This window comes from Schistocerca nitens, chromosome 6 (genome assembly GCF_023898315.1).
Source record: "Schistocerca nitens isolate TAMUIC-IGC-003100 chromosome 6, iqSchNite1.1, whole genome shotgun sequence".
Taxonomy (NCBI): domain Eukaryota; kingdom Metazoa; phylum Arthropoda; class Insecta; order Orthoptera; family Acrididae; genus Schistocerca; species Schistocerca nitens.
The window spans coordinates 620,950,287-620,973,216 of record NC_064619.1 but is presented as its reverse complement, the minus strand read 5'-3'; the positions used below and the strand labels follow the sequence as shown (position 1 = coordinate 620,973,216).

Here is a 22,930-nt window from a genome sequence, read left to right as displayed (position 1 = left end):
GCTCCAGATGCAGTTGAAGATGGCAAGGATATGATGCTGACAAACCACTGGTATAGCAAGTGCAGGATACGGTGGCCAATGTGCAATGACCAATTTTCACCAAAAAGCTGGGCGAGTTCATTTGTTCGGAAGAGGAGGCCAACAAGTGTCTGAAACCTTTCAGCCAGTTGGTGATGACAGGATCAAGGCACACGCCCTGCAATCTTTCTCAAAATGATTTTACAGAAACTATCCGATAAAAAAACAACGTTTTTGCTTTACTTATAGATATATATGTCAGCTTCATGATGGTGTGCCCATCATTTCATTAACGGTCACAGTAATTGTGATATTTACATGGAAGTAAGACACTGCGTGAAATCTGAAAAAGTTTGTAATGAAAAAACAGGGGTTGCTATGATTTTGTGTTTGCAGTGTGTGAAGTTTAGCTAACATATTGAATTTTTCTTCAGACTAGGCTGGAGGTATCTGTCTGCCACCAATCTTGAGAAAACTGATCTGACATAACACACTTAGTTGTGATCAAGCCACACCAGTTTTATCTACAACATTCCATCATTCCTCATATTTCATAAATGGTTTGAGATACAGAAATGAAATTTTGGCAAATAGCAGCACGCTAAGAGAAGAGTATTTTGTGATAAGGTTATTATGCAAAATTTCATTATTTACCATGTTATTTCACTTTCGATGAAAGAATGCAATTTTTATGAACCATCAATAGCTGATGAAACAAGAAATGCTATGGGTTTTGGAACAATATAATTGAAGACACTACACATTTATTTTGTGCCAAGAATGTGCTTTTTCATAACCTACTGATCTTACTTTTCCTTAGTCCCTCACATATTAAACATATAAACCACTTTTTCGGAATTCTTTTGCAACTGTGTCTACACAACATATTAGTGAGGTGAGCCTGTGTAAACTCCACTGTGTTTTGGCAAAAGCAGCAAATTTTTGTATGGCAACCAGAGAAAATGTAGGTTTTACTCAAAATTTGCCACTCATGATGCTTCTTTGAAACTTACAAATGGTTAACAAGCCAGGCGAAAATAAATCACTTCACTTTTGGTGAAATTATTTTTTGATACTAACTAAAGCAGAGGTGACAGTAGATCTTTTTGAATGGCCACCACGCAAGTGTGGATGTGGAGAGCCCCACTTTATACTTACAGAATATGTGAGTGTAGGCTACAGTTTAGAATGGCACTCCAGTGCTTGGCATTTCCCCTACAGCGCCTGCCTGTAACCCTCACCACTGCTGCTCTTCCCACGCACATCCTGCTGTCTGTGCGTCTAGAGGCCACGGCATTCTGCACGCCCTGTAAGTGCTCGATCATTTGGTTGTGGATGCAATCCAGCCCTGGGCCTGTATCAGGGCAGTGGGCTAGGAAACTGACATATACCCTCTCTGTGAATGGAGTATTGTATGGTTACAGGTGGCATGTAGTGAGAGATAACTGTTTTGCTCCACCCGCTGTGTAAGAACCCAAGAGGAAGGTTGATAATTCTCATCAGCGATGGCATCTGGGTCAGTGTAGACAGCACCATTCAAGATAACACCATACACATTTGCAGGTTTCTGGTATTCGTAGCGATACCTGATCTTAACCCAAACCTGAGAAGGAGAGAAATGTGGTCCTATGGTTGAAACATACTGTTCCCAGAATTCTCATTTCCGTCTTTTTATTAGATGGCGGACCTGGGCACGGAGCTGCTTGAAGGCAAAGAGGTGCTCCCCCTCAATGGGTGCCACTTACAGCATTGTAAAGCCCACCTATGATCTCTAATTGCCTCTGTGGTTTCTGATGACCACCTAGGTCTGCTGTCACACGGGCCTGAGGAACAGGGGTACACTAAATCAGCTGTGGAAAGAATGGGCGTAGTTACATTCTGGACTGTCTCATCATCTCTATGTGGCAGGGAGCTGAGAACAATTGCAGAGGTGAAAGCACTCCAGTCAGCACTGTTGAGAGCTTAACTGGGCAGGTGTGCTGGGGAGTGATGCTGAAGAAGGGACAGGAAGATTGGGAAGTAGTTACTACCACACAGATCATTGTGGACTCTCCAGTGGATAGATGGGAGGAGACACTTGCTGCAAATGGAAAGGTCAATGGCCGGGAAAGTTTGGTGCACTACAATGAAGTGTGTGGGGGTACCAGTGTTCAAGAGGCAAAGGTCAAGTTGTGCCACCAAGTTTTAGAGGTCTTGGCTGTGACTGGTGATCAAGGTTCCACCTCACAAAGGCTTATGGGCATTGAAATCCCCCAAGATTACAAAAGGTGAGGGGAGCTGAGAAACCAATGCACACAGTATGTTCTGAGCCACGTCACCATCAGGAGGAAGGTAAGCATTGCAGATGGTAATATCCTGAAATTCCCTTACCCAAACAGCCACAGCCTCCCAAGGTGTAGTACGAGGCACAGTTTGCTATATACTGTGTCCAGAACATAAGTGCAAATACCACCTGACACCCTGTGATAGCTAGCACGATTCTTATATCCCTGGTATACACAAAGGGCTGTGTCCAGAACATAAGTGCAAATACCACCTGACACCCTGTTATAGGTAGCACGGTTCTTATATCCCTGGTATACACAAAGGGCCGGGATCCATGTTGCTGAAAATCAAGTCTCCTGAATAGCAATGCAGAAGGCAGCAAAAGTGCTTAAAAAAATATCGTAGCTCACCCAGATGGTGAGAAAAACCACTACAATTCCACTGGGGAGTAATGTTGTCGATATACTGTGAGGCCATGAAGGGACCAAGGAGGACCTATGGTCACCTGCTGCCACCGGTTGAGGGGTTATAGTATCAATATACACAGGTTCTGGGGTCCATTGTGTGGTGTGAACCAGGGACTCAGGGGCTGCCAGAATCTCCACCTTGGCCACATGAGTGGAATAGGAGGGATCTGAAAGCGTGGAGGTCACCAGCATGACATTTTTCTTTGAGGACTTTTTCTTTTCTCTCCTGTCCTTAGAGGATTTCAATGATTGTGAGGACGTCTCTGAATCAGTTTCTGGTACAGATGATGAACGCAAAGCCCTGCTACCAGCAGCCTGTGGCTACTTCAGCCACTGGCTGGTGTCTGGTTGCAGATTGGCAGAAACTTTGGAAGGAAGTGTCCCCAGGACACCTTCCTGGCAAGAGAAGCTAAAAACTAATAAATTGTTTGAAAATGGGAAACACGTAATCATAGAAAACATGATTCTTCTTTGATAACTGATCACAGAGTCACAAAGCCTTACTAGCGCATAAATGTTTAACAATTTCAAACTCTTCAAACAGATTGAGTCTTTTACGTTCGGGAGCATAGTGCCAAACCCTCAAGTTTCTGAAGTCAGTGGCTGATGACCACTGGATTTAAGGTGCTTGGCAAAGGTGGAATAATGTTTAACCTTTGTAGTGAGTAAATGCTCCTGAATCCTAATTTTAAAAGTCCTTTCCCTCTGGCCAATATAAGCTGCTTGATATTCACAGCACTCAAATATATATATACTCTGTGTGATCAGAAGTATCCGGACACCCCAAAAAAGATATGTTATTCATATTAGGTATATTGTGCTGCCATCTACTGCAAGGTACTCCATATCAGCAACCTCAGTTGTCATTGACATCATGAGAGAGCAGAATGAGGCGCTGCACGGAACTCACGGACTTTGAACGTGGTCAGGTGATTGGGTGTCACTTGTGTCATATGTCTACGCACGAGATTTCCACACTCCTCAACATCCCTAGATCCACTGTTTCTGATGTGATAGTGAAATGGAAATGTGAAGGGACACGTACGGCACAAGAGCATACAGGCCAACCTTGTCTGTTGACTGACAGAGACTGCTGACAGTTAAAGAGGGTCATAATGTGTAATAGCAGACATCTATCTAGATTGTCATACAGGAACTCCAAACTGCATCAGGATACACTGCAAGTACTATGACAGTTAGGCGGGAAGTGAGAAAATTTGCATTTCATGGTCGAGCGGCTGCTCATAAGCCACATATCATTCCAGTAAATGCCAAACAATGCCTCGCTTGGTGTAAGGAGTGTAAACATTGAGTGATTTAACAGTGGGAAAACATTGTGTGGAGTGATGAATCACGGTACACACTGTGGAAATCCGATGACAGAGTGTGGGTATGGCGAATGCCCGTTGAACGTCATCTGCCAGCGTGTGTAGTGCCAACAGTAAAATTAGGAGGCGGTAGTGTTATGGTGTGGTCGTGTTTTTCATGGATGTGGCTTGCACCCCTTGTTGTTTTGCATGGCACTATCACAGCATGGGCCTACATTGATGTTTTAAGCACCTCTTTGCTTCCCACTGCTGAAAAGCAACTCGAGGATGGTGACTGCATCTTTCAACACGATCGAGCACCTGTTCATAATGCACGGCCTGTGGCGGAGTGGTTACACGACAACAACATTCCTGTAATAGACTGGCCTGCACAGGGTCCTGACCTGAATCCTGTAGAACACCTTTGGGATGTTTTGGAACACCGACTTTGTGCCAGGCCTCATCAACAGACACCAATACCTCTCCTCAGTGCAGCACTTCATGAAGAATGGGCTGAAATTCCCCAAGAAAACTTCCAGCACATGATTGAATTTATGCCTGCGAGGGTGGAAACTGCCATCAAGGCTAAGGGTGGCCAATATCATACTGAATTCCAGCACTATCGATGGACGGTGCCATGAACTTGTAATCATTTTCAGCCAGGTGTCCAGATACTTTTCCACATAGTGTACACCAAAGGCAGCATATTTATCTTTCTGGGAATGCTCATGGTGAATGTACTGATACTGGATTCTATTGGAGGTGGTATACACCATTCTTATATTTTTATCAGGAAAGAGTTTAGCTGTGGCTTAGGACACATTACTTAAAAACAGAAGCTTAGAAACCCTGTAATTCTGAGATGCAGGATTGAGAGTGGTTTCTTGGTCAAGTGGCAAAGTGTTTTTTTTTTTTTTTTTTTTTTTTTTTTTTTTTTTTTTTTTTTTTTTTTTTGCAGTTTGTAATGGCTACAGCCTCTCCATCACTAACAAACTGAAGATAATCTAATCCGACTCATTCCACATCCATGAAGTTTCTCATTCTCGATGGGATCTACAGAACATGATGAATGAGAGAATGGATGAAATGAAGAGATAAAGATTCCAAAGCAGCACAAAAATGGCAAAGTGCTATAAATGTTGAGGAATACAAAATCTTGTACTTCACGAAATAGAAAAATGTATGTAGTGCTCTATGGCTACAAAATCAATGTGTCGCAACTGGAATCGATCTGCTTATACGAATACTGGCTGTAACAATTTATGTAGGTTGAACTGTAGGTATGCAGGTGGCAGGCTTCAGTTCAATGATATGATACTAGGAAAACTCAATTCAAATACAAAAGAGATAACTTACAAACACTAATGCAACCTACCCTAGAATAGCTTTCAAGTGGGTAGTACTCATATCAAATGACTAACAGGAGATAATGAACACTTACAAAAATGAGTAACATGAATAGCCACAAGTTGTGTGATCCAAGGAAGAGCATCATGGAGATGCTGGAAAAAAACAGAACTGCCAGACACGGGAAATTAGATGCAAACTACCACATGAACATCTGCTTACAAAGTTTCAAGAACCAGCTGGAAATGAGGAATCTAAGAAGACACTATGGTACCCTATGTATCAGTCCTACAGAGATTGCAAAGGCAAGATTAGACTAATTACAATTCACAGAAAGGCATTTAAACCATTTATTCTCCTCATGTCTTACCACGCATTTCACTGTGGTTTCCATAGTACTGATGTAGATGAAAATGAAAGAGAAGCTGAATGAAATATGAAACTTCCAGGCAGATTAAAACTGTGTGCCAGACCGAGACTCGAACTCAGGACCTTTGCCTTTTGCGGGCAAGTGCTCTACCAAGAGAGTTTCTGTGAAGTTTGGAAGGTAGGAGATGAGGTACTGGTAGAATTGAAGCTGTGAGGAAGGGGCGTGAGTCATGCTTGCGTAGCTCAGATGGTAGAGCACTTGCCTGCGAAAGGCAAAGGCCCGAGTTTGAGTCTTGGTCTGGCACACAGCTTTAATCTGCCAAGAAGTTTCATATCAGCGCACACTCCACTGCAGAGTGAAAATCTCATTCTGTATTAAATATGTTTAGCTGTCAAAAGGGCAATGTGAGATTGTGAGATACCTTCCATTACTAAAATAGTCGAATCTTAATCAACAAATACATATCACATAATATGAACAACATTTGGCAATATTTTACGACTATTACTTCTGAGGATTAATGTAAAAATTTTGTGAACAGCAGCTATGTCATCTATAATCAATAACCAGAAACTGTATTACATTTTAGCTACTGTCCGCTTACAATTAGTCCACTTAAAATATAAAAGTAATGAATATTTTGCACTCTTTGTACATGGCAAAAAGTACTAGTATAACAGCAAATGGAGAAAAGATGCAACTATACACAACATGACCATAACCAACTGTCCGTGTCAGACGAGAAACGTATCACAGAGCAGGACTGTAAATGAAGTACATTCATGCAGACAGCCTATAATACTGGAATGGGAATAGAATTGCTATAATTTGTGTCTAACAAACAGGGACATGTCTTTTAAACTGACTATAAAAATGGATGTAATATGGGAAGCAGAAACCAGGACACATCTCTTAGGCTTCAAAAAATGTTAAAAATGTGAACAAATTGCCCCTTTTAGTCAGGAGATTAAAAACTGTTGCAGCAAGTCTCTGATGTTAGAAGAGAAATGGCTCACACAAGCAGGTTCTCTGCTTAGAAAGTAGCCACTGTTGTGGCTGTTGCCATATTAAAAGAAAGGAGGAGGAGGAGGAGGAGGAGGAGGAGGAGAAGAAGAAAGTTGCAGAGTCACTATATCACTGTCACAAGACTCTACAGGATGTACCTGAATAAAAGATTTAATACAAAGGTACATTTACACAGTAACTATTTTGCTGCTCAACTGCACTCAAGTCCTCAAATCCACAACACACAAGTTAAAAAATTTTTAGTGAACTAGTAGGCCTGAGTTTATTTTTCCAATTCTTTTCCAAATGAGAAGACACCTAACTAATCAGACAGACAAAACTTTACAGATTCCAATGTGGCTGTCTAGAAGCAGTGTAGACAGTTATCTGTTACCCCAGTAGTATGGAATTTAGAACTGGTACTATTCTTTTACTGTTATAATTATTGTGCTTCCATACTATACAGTGCATTCATATTAGTGGGACTGCACACACGGTAAATGATCAACTCTGCAACTTGTGATCAGTTGATTATAAGTTTGTTAGCTGTTTGCAATATTAGTAGCTCGCAATTCGCTTTACAGCTGGTAAGTCAGCTGCAGAGCCAAAGCACTGCCTGATGTGCGCTCGTCTGAACACTCTCATTTGACTTGCTAATTGCAGCTTGTCCAAATTGTCTCGTGTGAAAGACTCAACGCTGCAATCAACTGATTTAATGAAATATATAAATCGTAATTACTACTATGTATAAGTAACTTAATAAAACCAAAGAAAGAATATTATAATAACTATACTTGTGACAATGTAATAAATCGCCAAGACACTTTTTCTAACATCTTTGCATTATGAGACAAAAACTTAAATATTAAAATAGGTCCAAATGCACAGTTTTAGTTGCATGAAGTTTAAAAAATTCTATTTCAAATTTTCTTCACTGTTCTACATTTGGTATCTATCGTATTTTGGAGCTTTAGAGGGAAGATCCTGATGCTGAAAGACAATCATAAAAGTGAGTGAAGCTCATTTCATAATTAAAAACATGTTATACTATTGCCTTAACTGTTGATACTTTTAATTTATTCCGTTCCACAGTTCACTGGACATTTGTGATAGTGAAACTTATTTCCACATTAGCACTGCGGCCTGGAATACTAAAGGTGAAGTTGCACGGATTTAGTAACTGTGAATGCTGCTCTAAGTGTCCACACTGTTCAAAGAAATTCCACCATTTCTCCTGACATGATTTACTAGACCAATTATCACTATTTCTGAAGAGTTGTGATACAGTGACACGGTTGACAAAACAAAACTGGTCAGAGAATGCGCTATCCTCTAGCTTGCAGAAATATTAATCCCTGTCACTTAATTCCAAATAGGCTCCGAGTCCAAGAACATCCATTTGAAAAGGTGAAATTGTTTCAAGTTCATTGGCTTTTTTCTTCTTTAAGTAATCCGCATGTTTCATAAAACTGTTTAATACCAGAGTGAAATGTTGGAATATTCCCAGCTGATGCAACATCCATTTTCTCCAAGATAAATGTCACCTCGTGTGGTGCAATTTTTCCTCTTTACACCATCCTATCACTCCAACATCTTGTAAAATCGAAGCTGCTTGTATAAGACTGCTATCTGCTTTCTTGAGTTTAAGTATTTGTCTCTGAAATAAATACATCTGACAGTGTAAAACCGATAAATAAGGCTCAGTCAGCACATTCTGAAACTGAGTTGTCAGAAATTTATGTACTTTTTTCCTTCTGAGAGGAAGAATGACTTAAGAACATAATATAATTTCAGTACTTTCTCTACTGTAACAAACAAAGATATCCACCCTGTTTTTGTATGTGAAGACAATGCGTGATACACTCTGTCAACTAACTCTCTTAATTCTTTAAGATGCTCCACCTGTACTGTGTATAAGAAGAAGAAATTTAAAAGTTTAGTCACAAATGTTTCCAATCAACACTCATCAAGTTGGTAGCTGCCTTTGCAGCATTATGTAATTTGTGTGTGGAGCATCTCACCCCTACAAGATTTTCGTTTACTTCACCTATCAATTTTGCTAACAAATTATTTGTACCGCTCACTGTACTCCACAATTAGTGTTGGTATTATCACCACAAAATGATATGCTCCTACTTTTATCAATTTTGTTTTCCTCTAAGGTAATGATCCAAATTGTATGTATTACAGAGACAGTTTTATTTGGCATAGAAGTTAATTTACATAATTTCACTTTTTGATGTAAAATACTAAACAATTAGTGAAAATATTTTCTTGGCTTCCTGATTACTAGAGTCTGTAGCTATACCAAAATAATGGACCTTGGAAAGATCATCTCGTATTTGTTTGACAGTGTCACATTAACATTATCTCACAATTGCTGTTTACTTTTGTCCTCGCCAATGTCACAATTTTTTGCTGCTTCAGAATCATTAAAGAAGTACAATCCTCTGATCTCAAAGACATGTGATGTTCCATGGTACGGTAGCACATTGCTAATTCTGCTGCTGTCGCTAATTTGCCCTGATTAAATGAATATGAAACAAAATATACAACATTTCTTTAAAGTGTTTGCAGAGTACACATTTGATTCACGCTTTATGTTAGTTAGAGGATCCTTACTATTTGCTCTTCCCACATGTGTAACAGAAACATTACATTTCCGAATTACATTCCTACTTCGTAGTCACTTCCCTCATTTTATGAAGTACCAGTCTTCTGAATATTTCCTCCCTCATGTTTTATGCTCACTTGGAACAATCAAGGATTTTGATAACAAATTAACTGCAGTACGACTTGGCAGAGAAATAGAAAACCATGCTGCTGCAAAGCTTAAACTCAACTGAGGGTCAACAATGGAAACTGAGCAGCATTACAATGTGATAATACTCCTTGAATGATTCAGTCAGCTACGATAATAAAAAATTCCATTTCTAGGTTAACATAGTTGAAATATAATGACAATATTATGAAAAGGATACATTGCTTTCACCACACAGCAGAGTTGTTAAGTTGCAAATAGGAACAACAGAAAGACTGTTAACATTGAGTAAGTTTTCAGACAAAAGGCTTTCTTCCAAATTAGGCACACACACACACACACACACACACACACACACACACACACACACACACACACACACACACACACGACTACTGTCTCTGGCTGTTGAGGCCGAACTGTTGAAATAGAAATATAGATGTATGCAAGAATTTGGAGAAAAAATATACAGTATGAAAATATTTCTCTGAAGTCTGGGACAAATTGCTGCCCCAAAATTATTTTTCAGGACATCGATTTCTTGAATCTGAAACTGGAAAACTGGGACATCTAGCAACCGTACACGGGAAGAACAACTCAAGTTGCTCACATCTGTCCATGACGCTGTGAACAAATGTTCAGACAAACAAATATTGACATATACCAAAAGATATTATGTATTCTTGGTAGTTTTTGTTTTATGGGCATTAGGTCATGGTACTAGCCATATTTCCGTATCATCAGAGGCTATACAGATTCAGAGAGCAGTTTCAAACTGGAATAAGCTCAACAATCTGAACTGGGCTTGCTCAGAAATTTCTTAATTGCGCAGATGGAATCTCTCCCTGAAAATATCATTTGTTCCTGTAACCCTCCCACCCACCTCTCCTCAACCTCCACTAGCCTCAATCTTCCATCTGCCTATATGTCCTTCCCTGTCCCCACTCCATCCTCACACATACCTTTCAGTTCCCCAGCACTGATTTTTACTCATGAAGTTAAGAATATATTACAATCTTTCGAAACTGTGTGGATAATAGGTATATGTTTCCCACGTGTGATGAGCAGGACAGTTACAGCCACTGTAGAACCTGACAAGCTGCACGCACACCGTGTGTTCTCATGGTGACTATCATACCTTCAATGGCCGTGAGACACTGGGCAGACAGATCTCGTGCGCCTCTCTGGTTTAGGCAACAATTCTGGGGGCGACCGTCCAGCCTGACACTACTTCTGCCAACACTGATAAGCATTTCACAATGCCATCACCTGTTATGAGCAGCCACTGGTCACCCTCAGGCTACAGAATTGTTGCACTGTCAACAATATTATTATTGTTGACAATGCAACAGAAACCCCTTGCTGCTAGTGTCTTCTGAGTCAAAACAAGTTTTGGAATATTATTGTTTGATACTCATGTGTTTGTATAGTGAAAAATATATAAGAAGTCACATGGTCTTCAGGCAGTCTGTCATTATTTCTAAACACTGATAAGTGAAGTTAGGTATACTGCTGGTTTTCACACTGCATGGTCTCTCTTCTTTAAGAGTTTCTATTTCAATTGGTATACAGTGGTTGGCAAGATATAAATGGTGATGCAAGCTATTATTTCCAAAACAGTGGAAATCAGGCTTAAAATAACCCCAGAAAAGTGGAGCAACTTGACACATAGTTGTGAATCCAGCATACAGGTAGTACAGTATTAAAAACAAGGAGGAATGGTAAATAATACTCCATGAACATTTTTGAGTTATTCCTCAGCAAATTAACTTGATGTAACTTGGAGGAAACACAACATTTTTTACTCTCTGCTATACAGGATACGGCTTTAACAACAACTATGCTGCACAAGATATAGCCTACAAAGAAAATGAATTTTTGAAAATTCGACAGTCTTGACTGACAATATGTTTTCTTTAAATTGGTTATTTGTGGCAGACAGCTGCTGCAGCTCCTCCAAGGTGGTGGTGGTTGTTGGGATGTGTACGGGGGACTAAACAGCGAAGGTCATCAGTCCCCCATTCCAAAAAAAAAAACAGGCGAGACATAGTCACGAAGGAGGTAAAACCCCAAGGGGAAGGAGACTCCCCCCCAGGCACTAAAAGAACACAAATGCAGCAACGAACACTAACAGACAAGAAGAGTACAGACAAACACCAGACAGAAAGAAACAGAAGAAAAGAAGATGACTGGAGACTGGTTGACTGACCACTAGAACAAAAAAAAGGGAAAGAGTCAACCAGCCGACGACACACTAAAATCTGCAACCAAATATGAGAGACACGAGGACAAGACACAGAAAGGGAAAGGTGCAGGACCTCCCTAAATGGAACCATAAAAAGGACTACCACGGATAAAATTTAAAACGTCATCAGCCATGGAGGCATCGTCACATAAAACCAAAGGCAAAGTGCCCGGGAGATTAAAAGACTGCCGGAGGGTGCGCAGTCGGGGACACTCCAACAAAATGTGGGCGACCGTCAGCCAGGACCCACACCAACACAGGGGGGAATCCTCCTGACGCAAAAGATGGCCGTGCGTCAGGTAGGTATGGCCGATGCGGAGACGACACAGGATGACAGAGTCCCTGCGAGAAGCCCGCAGGGAGGAGCGCCACACATCGGTCGTCTCCTTGACAGCCCGCAGTTTATTCGGGGCTGTCATGCCACGCCACTCAGCAGACCACATCCCAAGCACCTTACGGCGCAACACCAGCTGCTGATCGCGAGCCGTGAGGCCGATCTCCAAAGCTGGGCGGCGATCGCCCCTTTGGCCAGCCTGTCAACACGTTCGTTCCCCGGGATGCCAACATGACCTGACGTCCAAACAAAGACCACCAAACGACCAGGACGGGAAATGGCGGAAACAGACTCCTGAATAGAGGACACCAGAGGAGAAGAGGTATAGCAGTGGTCGATGGCCTGGAGTCCACTCAGGGAGTCACTGCAGATGATGATGGACATACCTGAGCAGGAACGCATATGCTTAAGAGCGCGCAAGACGGCCACCAGCTCTGCAGTAAAAATACTGCAGCCAGCCGGCAAGGAGCGCTGTTCAACATGGGCAGCGTGAGCAAAAGCGTAGGCAGTGCGACCATCAGCCAGGGAACCATCAGTGTAGACAGTCTCACAGCCCGAAAATGAGGCGAGGAGCGCAAGGAAACGGCGACGGAGGGCCACAGGCGGAACCGAGTCCTTGGGTCCCTGCGCCAAGTCCAGACGGACGGACGGCCGGGGCAAACACCAGGGAGGCGTAGGTGCACGGACCCGGAAGGGAGGCAGAAGAGGGAATGACCCCAGTTCCGACAGCAGGGACTGGATGCGGACAGCTATGGTAAGCCCAGACCGAGGTCGCCGTTCGGGCAGATGGAGGACCATGGCAGGGAAAAGCAGGCGACGATTGGGATGGCCCGGCGAGCAATGCACGTGGACAGCATAGTCGGCGAGCAGTCGATGGCGGCGAATCCGCAGCGGGGGAACCCCGGCCTCCACCAGTAAACTATCCACGGGGCTCGTACGAAAAGCGCCAGTTGCAAGCCGAACCCCACAGTGGTGTATGGGAATTTTTAAACAGTCAATTGTAAATAATAGAAGACCACTCATAATGATGAAGGTGCAAAGAATACCTATATGTGGGCTCCTTGGAATACTTATTTATCTTGTAAAAAATAAGCACTGAGACTTTAGTTAGTATAATTTCATGTTCCAAATACAGATCTATATGAGGTTTCTTCCTGCAACAATAATGCCTTACCTTTCACTTCAATCATATCCAAAAATCCACATAAAGTTGATTTTTTAACTCTGTTACTGTTTTTCACACTGGTTTCAATTGCTTGAACTGTATTTGAAATTTCAGTACTGGGATCCAATGGCATTGACTTATTCTTCTCCACTGACTCCTGTCTTAAAAAAGAAAGAGAAATACCAATATTGTAAAATAACAAATAAAAAGAAATAAAATACTGTTACATTATCCAATAACAGAGCAACCATCCCACACAAAACATGTTACATTATAAAAGGAAATACATAATACAAACTTTAATTTAAACTATTGAGATTTCCATAGCTATTTATTGTACTGCCTGATGAAGATCACAAAATGTAACAAACGATGATTGAAATTTATACCAATAGGTAGCATAGCATTAAGTGAATGTGCGTTAAACAGTTCACAAAATGGCAAAGTAAAAGAAATTCCCCTGTATGCCAGAAGTACATACCACCTTCATTAAAAGTATTAGTTGTTTGTCCCATCTGCATTACTACATTTGACAAGATGGCTGTCACAAAACTCAGTCCCACAACTGGACATGGACTATTGTTTGAAAACACACTTTTTTCCATATAACTCAAATTATTGGAACTTACAAATTATGAGGCAGTGGATTCAACTCTCAAAATTGCAACAATACCACTGGCAGCACCTTCAATGTGACACAGAAAAGAAAGCTGGTAGTGCTGTGACATTAGGATGAGAAAATTACACTTCCTGATTACTGGCCCCAACTGCGTGAGGTGTAACCAGCCACTGGTGAATGGCTATTACACAAGGGAACAGAAACCTGTAGACTGATGTATGACTATGGTTTCATCTGACAGTGTGTAAGCAGTTGAAGCAGATGCCTAGTTGATTTTCTGTGCGAATGAGATGAACACCTAGGAGCATGAAAACAGCTTGTTGAAAAACCTAATGGAAACTATAAATTTACTGTTAGTAGCTGCAATTTATTTTATTTCCACACTGTGTTTCAGAAGTTTGAACCTCCACAATAATGAGGATTTATGTGAATTAATAAGGCATCTATGTGTTGTGCATATGACTTCGAGGTAACCTGTAGCAATGCATCTAGTGGCCACAGGCTCATTCTTCTGGTCAGCAGAGTGCCATCTTTGTTTACTTCAGAATATATTATGTAAACATGACAGAAAAAGTTGCCTGTGAGCATTGGATACTGTCCCACAGATTACCCCACATACTTACAACACATATGCGGTTATTAATTCAAATAAACTGATCTGATAATGTAAGTTTAAACATCTGAAAGGTGCAGTACAAATAAAATAAATTGTGAACAGTAGCAGTACACTTGAAGTTTCAAATCATCTCAATCACAGAAACAGTAAGGTCTAACCTAAGATGTTCGTATTTATGAAGTTGAATGATGGTTTTATTGATTTTCTGCTGATTGTGTCTACTTTGTTTGTTTAGGTTCCCGTACTTAAATGATTCACAGAAGCAAGAATGCTAGATTTTCTAAATCACTGAAATAAGATCACATCAAAATATCACTTCAGGTGGAAGTTGGCCCTTAAGGCTTGGGGAATAGAAAGTATTAATTCAGAGATAATTTAATCTGTGTCAATGTTAACAAAAATTACAATATGAGAGAGAGAGAGATTCTGCATATTACAGAGAGTTTTCAGTGCACTAACTATATTAATAAAAAGCCAAGCTATAGTTCCGTGTCATCATTAGGGATCTGTTTCAAACTCCCTGAACACTTAATAGTTGTGTGAGTAAGCATGCTAAGTAGTTTCCAAAACAAGTGAAGCTGTTTTGAAGTTAGTGGTACTGAAATCTTAAATTCAGTCACACTATAGGAGGAGGAGGAGGTAAACAACAGCAGCAGCTTTTGTTGAGCTATGTGCACAATCCTGCATGGGTATGATGTCTCATGGTCAAACACTAATGGTGAATTACAATGAAAATGATGATCATTCTCATGAGCAACATGCTCACAAGTTGCTCTTTCAGTGTCAGCATTAAGTGTAATACAATCAATCTTTCACAGTAAAGAATGGGTTATCTCAAGGTGCTGTAGCATTTCCGGCACTATCCAATTAGTACAGCAGTGGCTTGACTCAAGTGACTAGTGTCAAATTCAACTCTGTGGGTGACCTAGCAATAACTGATCATACTACCATGCCAGAGTGTCTTCAGATCCATTTATGTGCATACCACAAAAACAATATAACAACAAGATAATACCTCAGCATCAGTTCTTGACAGCAGAAGGTAAAACATAACTAACTTTAAATATCTTAAGTATAAATCAGTATCATTCACTGATCTACAAATAATATACGGACAGCATCGGCCAGAAACTAAAGAATACAAGATAATGAAATCAGAATTGTCTAAAGATTTAAGCACTTCGGCTCAACATTTTCTGAACAGAGGAATGAGTGTCCACAAAAGAATAACTTCCAAGGCCTAACAGAAAAAATCCTGACTTTTTTTTTCTAGAATTGAGCAAATAAAAAATTTAAAACATATATTTTTTAAAAAAAAACAATACTTCTATGAATTGTGTAGTTAAAACATTAGCAAATCCAGTATGAATTTTCACTCTGCAGCAGAGCGTGTACTATGTGAAAATCCTGGCAGATAACTGTTCGTTAGGGACCTTAACCTGGGCCCTTTATCACCTGCGAAAGGCAAAGTTCTTGGATCTGAGTCCTGGTCCAGCACACACTGTTAATCTTACAGTAAGTTTCATGAGCAATATCCTTTTCAATAAAAATAAGGGTGTTACAAAAGTGTGACTGAGGTATGGCTGTAAGATAAAACACAAGAGTATTTATTTGGGCATAAAAGTGTTGATAGTTTATCCTGCAATGTTCAATTCTCAGAAGCAACAAACTTGTATTTATCAAACAATGGAAAATACAGGATGGAATGTAACAATATTCTGAGAACGAAAGTTGCTACTCACCATACAGCGGAGGTGCTGAGTCGCAGATAGGCACAACAAAAAGATTTTCACACTTAAAGCTTTCAGCCAATGGCCTTTGTCAACAATGCACACACACACACACACACACACACACACACACTCTCTCTCTCTCTCTCTCTCTCTCCCCCCCCTCTCTCTCTCTCTCTCTCTCTCTCTCTCTCTCTCTCTCTCTCTCTCAAACACAATCCACACACACGGCTGCAGTTTCAGGCAGGCAACTGAAACCACACTCAGTTGCCTGAGACTGCAGTCGTGTGTGTGTGTGTGTGTGTGTGTGTGTGTGTGTGTGCGCGCATTGTTGACAATGGGCATTGGCCAAAAGCTTTAAGTGTGAAAATCTTTTTGTTGTACCTATCTGTGACTCAGCATCTATGCTATATGGAGAGTAGCAACTATCCTTCTCAGAATATTGTTACAAACTTATATTTATGTCGCTGAAAGCATACTGTTCCTCCTTTACAATGGGTCAGATATGGGAAATCATACAACACATGATCAAGACAAATAACGGTGACAATATTAACAGTCAGCATTTTCAGTAGTAAGATATACAGTCTTAAATGTGTTGGATATTTCAATTCAGCGGGAGCTACAGGAATATTGATGACAAGAGGGATTAACTTTAATTACCTTCAAAAATAATACAGGAATTTTTTACTCTTCTGAAATGTTTCCAAACAAAGGGTGCTTTTATTTCACCTGGATTACAACATCAATTCTGCTACAGAAGATATCAATGGCAACTCTGGATAGGCAGTTCTTCGTGAAAATATCACCTTGTCCTACCACCAACACCTTTATAGGTAGTCGTGGGATATCCACAGTCTTATCATACATCAAGTGGAGACCTGACTCATCATCTTTGATATGTACAATTTGAACCTGGCTGCCTGAACTGGAATAGACTACAGATTGCTATAAGGACTATTTATTGCTGTGTTGGTGACAACTTTGTGTGGACTTTGAAATTTCTGGTTTCGTTCTTCCACCATCAAGTTTGCTCATTTATGTCGACCCATCTTGTTCAGCTTTTTGTGAACTGTAATTTATTCTGGGAGATGAAGAAGCTTGCATAGGATAGAGTAGCATGGAGAGCTGCATCAAACCAGTCTCAGGACTGAAGACCACAACAACAACAACAATTTATTCTGTGGGTGTTTAATTGTACATTAATAAAAGCTGTACACGCTGTTACACAGGAACAAAACAAGTATGTACAAAAATGTATCAAAGTCTTATATATATGATACCATACGTGATAAATCACCATTCAACATTTCAAACATTCTGTGGAACCTGTGTTGTCCAACATCTGTCAAAGCTTCAAGAGCCACTATAAATATATGATGAATCAAATGTCACAGGTGCGAGTCCTTATTTTTTAACTCTTGATAGTGAGGACAGTGGCTATGATTAAGATTTAAGTTTGTTATGACTTGCATATCAAGAACTTTTGTTATTAATTGCTGTTAATGCAAAGAAACTATTACTTTTACATGTGGCAAGGGCCTTATTGACCATCTCCTTCTGTCAAATGCACTGTTTGTCCATTTGGTGTTGATGTTCATCCTAGCTGTGTCCTCCCAGACATTATCTCACCACCTCGTCTTCCCCTTCCTCTTGTTCCATCTATTGTTCCGCAGAATGCTATTTCAGGGTACTCTATTCCCCATCATTCTCATTATATGGCCTGTCCACTTCAACCTTCTCTTCTTTGGAACTTTTATGATATTACGGTGTTTGTATAGCTCTCTTAATTTTTCATTTTTTCTTATCCTTAACTCCATAGTATTTTCATCATATAGGCCTACAGGTCAACAAATTTTCCGTGGAATGTTTCTTTCAAATATTAACAGTTTTTCCTCATCTTTCTTTGTAAATATTAATGCTTCAGATCCATATGATGTTTCCAGTATAATAGCCAACTGATACAAGCAGATTTTGGAGTTAGTACCAAGTGCTCTTTTATTTAAGATTTTCGTAAAACTACAAACTGCTTTGTTCGCTGTTACTAGATGGGCAACTATTTCTATATTTTTTCTATTGTTGTTACTACATCGACTCTGTAAATGCATGAAGCAGTCAACTGTCTTTGAAGTGAATCCATCTATGATATAAACTGCCAAATCAAATATTCCAATTTTTGGCAAAACAGAATTTCCTCATACTGCACTTATTAGTGTGGGAGCTAGCAAGCAAACAAAAAAGGTGATAAATATCACTTAGGCACACTAAAACTGTGAAAAACTGCTGTTTTTACTCCGATTATGCCACAAGCTGAAGTAATGAACTAAATTGGTGCCAAGGTCAGGACTTGAATCCTTGTCTCTTGCTTGCTAGGCAGATGTGCTATCATTACACTACCCTGGCATTATGGCTGACATAGCTGCACTGACTATCCTTGTCCAGTGCCCTCCAGAACACAAACTTCAATTCAAGCCTCAGCCCATCTAGATTTTCCCCTTCTTGCATCATCAGTGTTGCCGAGACTCTCTGATATTGGAATGGCAACCTAGCTTTGTACGTAATGGGGAAATCTTGTGTATATTTTGGGCATAGGTGATATACTGATCTGATGGAATATACTTTCTTGGAAACATACTGAGTCTCAACTTCATCTTTGACAGGATAGAACCTAAAGTAACAAATTAACATTTGTACCAAAGTTGAGACTTGGACATGGTCTTCCACTTACTAGACAAATGTGCTATCCACCACATCACCACTTTTTCTCTTCCCTTCAGTGTATTTTGTCACAAATAGGAATGAGTTACAAATGGATGTTTTGGAATATCATGAATAAGATGCTATAGTGGAAGTAGGAATGAGCCATCAACTAAAATTATTCTTTTCTGTTTATCTACATGTAATTATGTTGGTGTGAAATGCCAAGAGAAGCTTTTGCGCCAGTCAGTCAGTGGAAGCGTGTTCTAAGAATAATATCAAGAAACAAATGCAGGAAAAATGACTGCAATTAGCACAAACAGGGAGGAACACATGAGACAGGGAAAGTTATTGTTCAGGGTTTCATGGCAACTTGTCGCTGTATTGCCTGTTGCCTTTTGTCTCAAGATCTTTGGCCAATGTTTTTTTAACATATTTTCTGCCATCTCTACAGCATAAATGGCTAGTATTTTCAAATGTTCACCCTCCATTGCATGAACAATGAACACGAGTGGCTGGCAAAACACCAGAAAAATTGTTAAACAAACCCCAGCCAAAGATCTTGTGACAAAAGCTGACATGCAATAAAACAACAAAAATTATGATATATATATCCAAAAACAAAGATGATGTGACTTACCAAATGAAAGTGCTGGCAGGTCGACAGACACACAAACAAACACAAACATACACACAAAATTCAAGCTTTCGCAACAAACTGTTGCCTTATCAGGAAAGAGGGAAGGAGAGGGAAAGACGAAAGGATGTGGGTTTTAAGGGAGAGGGTAAGGAGTCATTCCAATCCCGGGAGCGGAAAGACTTACTTTAGGGGGAAAAAAGGACGGGTATACACTCGCACACACACACATATCCATCCACTCATATACAGACACAAGCAGACATATTTCATGTCTGCTTGGTCTGTATATGTGTGGATGGATATGTGTGTGTGTGTGTGTGTGTGTGTGTGTGTGTGTGTGTGTGTGTGTGCGCGCGCGCGCACGCGCGCGAGAGTGTATACCTGTCCTTTTTTCCCCCTAAGGTAAGTCTTTCCGCTCCCGGGATTGGAATGACTCCTTACCCTCTCCCTTAAAACCCTATTGCAGTTACAACACTGTGCTCTATGTGGAAGAGAAAACCTGGTCTAGCCAATCCCTCGATCTGAGCACAGAGATGCTCGCTGATAATACACAGCCTGGAGGAGAGAAAAAAAAAAAAAAAAAAAACACTGAAGCCCCCAGAAGGGGAAGAGGAAACAAAATGAAGCTTCACGTATTCGGAGGGTATGTGATGTTATAGCATTTATTAGAAAATTGGAGTCAATGGAGGTGTCCGACACCACCCATCTGCTTTGACCCATGACATACGCCCCAATTTTCCACAGTTATCCAGTTAGTTTCATTTTATTTTTGGCATGAGATATTATTGTGTCATGTTTATTTTTGTCTGTGTTTGTAGGTGTGTGTATGTAGTGATGTCATCATTGTCATTTTGTATACACTGGTGTCGTGGGTCGAAGCAGACGGGTGGAACTGGATGCTTCTGCAATGCTGAAAATCAAGTCAAATTTACAAAGATGAGCATTGTCCAGTTGAACAATGACGTATAATATTGTCACATCAAATGTAACATATGAGGACGTAGAACTTCCATGACGTACTATTATACTATCAGAGTTCACTCAATCACTATCAGCCATGGGCTGAAGTAATATCTGATGCCTCCCAACACAATACTGGCCCATTGGAATAATGGAGCCTCACCCCAAGACACCATCACACTCACCGAGATGGCCATCCAGAGTAGTGTAGAACAGCAATTCATCGCTGAAGGCAAAGTAACACAATTCATCAGCAGTTCATGATGTGGAATGATATAGAATGTTGTAGGGAGTTCATCACTTGTTCTTGGATGGCAGGTCCAGACATGAGGAGGGTTATGATGTGCTTACATGCACAATACAGCTATCCTCCTTTTTAGTGGTAAGACATGGTTGACCAGGACCATGAAGACGAGGCCCATGTAGTCAAGTTATTGGAACACTCTCTCTCCAAATGTAAATCTGGACAATGCACCATTCAACCAACCGGCCAAATGGAGACACAATGAGGCTCCTTTCAAACTGTTGCCATATGCTGATAATGCTGCCTCAACCGTGTATGTGGCATATCTCTGTTGTTGACTGCGTTCACTAAACATACAATGTTGTTCACGCCATCTACATACCCTACCAAGCCTGGTAACAACATTTATATCTATAATCTGCAAACCACCATGAGGTCCATGGCAGATGGTACATCTCAGTGCACCAGTTATTAGGCTTTCTTCCTGTTCTACTCACATATGGAGTGTGGGAAGAATGATTGTTTGAATGCCTGTGCGTATCCAGTAATTATTCTAATCTTAAATGGCTCTGAGCACTATGGGACTTAACATCTTAGGTCATCAGTCCCCTAGAACTTAGAACTACTTAAACCTAACTAACCTAAGCACATCACACACATCCATGCCCGAGGCAGGATTCGAACCTGCTACCGTAGCTGTCACGTGGTTCCGGACTGAAGCGCCTAGAACCGCACGGCCACCGCGGCCGGCTATTCTAATCTTATCCCCATGATCCCTGTGTGACTGATACGTAGGGAGTTGTAGTATATCCTTCGAGCAATCACTTAAAGCTGGTTTTCGAAACTTTGTAAATAGACTTTCTTGGGATAGTTTTTGTCTGTCTTCAAGAGTCTGCCATTTCCTTCAGTATCTCTGCAACTCTATCCCATGGATTAAACAAATCTGTGACCATCTGTGCTTGCATTCAATATCCCCTGTTAGCCCTATGTGGTATGGGTCCCACACTCTTGAGCAGTATTCTAGGATGTGTCACATGAGTTATTTGTAAGCAATGTCTTTTGTAGACTGATTGCACTTCCTCAGTATTCTACCAATAAACAGATGTCTACCTGCTTTAGCCATGACTGAACCTGTGTGATAATTCCATTTCAAATCCCTAAAGAGCGTTACACCCAGGTATTTGTATGACTTGGCCAATTCCAAAATTGACACATTGATATTACAGTCTCATGATACTAAGTGCTTTTTTTCCATTCTGTGAAGTGAGCAATTTTATATTTATGAACATTTGGAGCAAGTTGCCAATCTCTGCACCATGTTGAAATCTTATCAAGATTTGACTGGCTATTTATGCAGCTTCTCTCAGATACTATTTCATTATAGATAACTGCATCATCCACAAAAAGCCTGGTTTTAGAATTAATATTGTCTATAAGGTCATTAATATACAACATGAACAGCGAAGATCCCAACACACTCCTCTGGGGCACACCCGAAGTTACCCGTGTATCTGAAATTGACTCTCCATCCTCCCTACCAAAAAGTCTTCAATCCAGTCACAAATTTCACTTGATACCTCCTATGCACTCTGGTGGAAAATCTACTCATTTACATACCCACCAAAGATACATATGTGTTCAAAGTTACATTGACATCCTACTATGCCTTCTGGTGCTTCAATTTCATTTTCAGACAGTGTACATATAAAAATAACTGTTCAACAGATACGGTTAATTTCTTTGGTCATAAGTAGTTTCATGGTTGTTGATATATTATCAGGCACTCGTGATCACTGAAGCTTGACAAGCTGTTGTTGTTACTACCCAAAATAAACTCTTTCAATAACTACCTGACATACTCAACTCACAAGGTCAAATGACTCACTAACAACTTCAAAACATAAACATTACAAGTAAGAGAGCACCACCAAATACAACAATGCCTTATACTAACTCAACTGTACTCAAAAACACACACATTATGACGTAATACCACAATAACATTTCAGGTAAAGCAGACGGATGGGACTGCCTATTTCGGTTGAATCGACCTATGAATTCTGGAAATATGAACAATGTTTGTGTCCATGGATCATGAGAGTGGTTGAGGAGTATCTTCTCATGACTGTGACGTAGAATG

At 40.4% G+C, this 22,930-nt stretch overlaps 1 protein-coding gene across 3 annotated transcripts in view; it reads right to left on the bottom strand.

Annotated features, from left to right (window-relative positions):
- The window catches only part of LOC126262847 (leucine-rich PPR motif-containing protein, mitochondrial), a 165,590-nt gene that overhangs the window by 141,711 nt on the left and 949 nt on the right, over positions 1 to 22,930 (bottom strand). For 2 of the 3 annotated variants that reach the window (XM_049959713.1, XM_049959715.1), the window contains exon 2: positions 13,294 to 13,445. In XM_049959713.1, coding sequence (XP_049815670.1) covers positions 13,294 to 13,445 — 152 coding nt within the window. The remainder of the gene's footprint in view (positions 1 to 13,293; positions 13,446 to 22,930) is intronic. The other variant, XM_049959714.1, reaches the window with a different exon arrangement.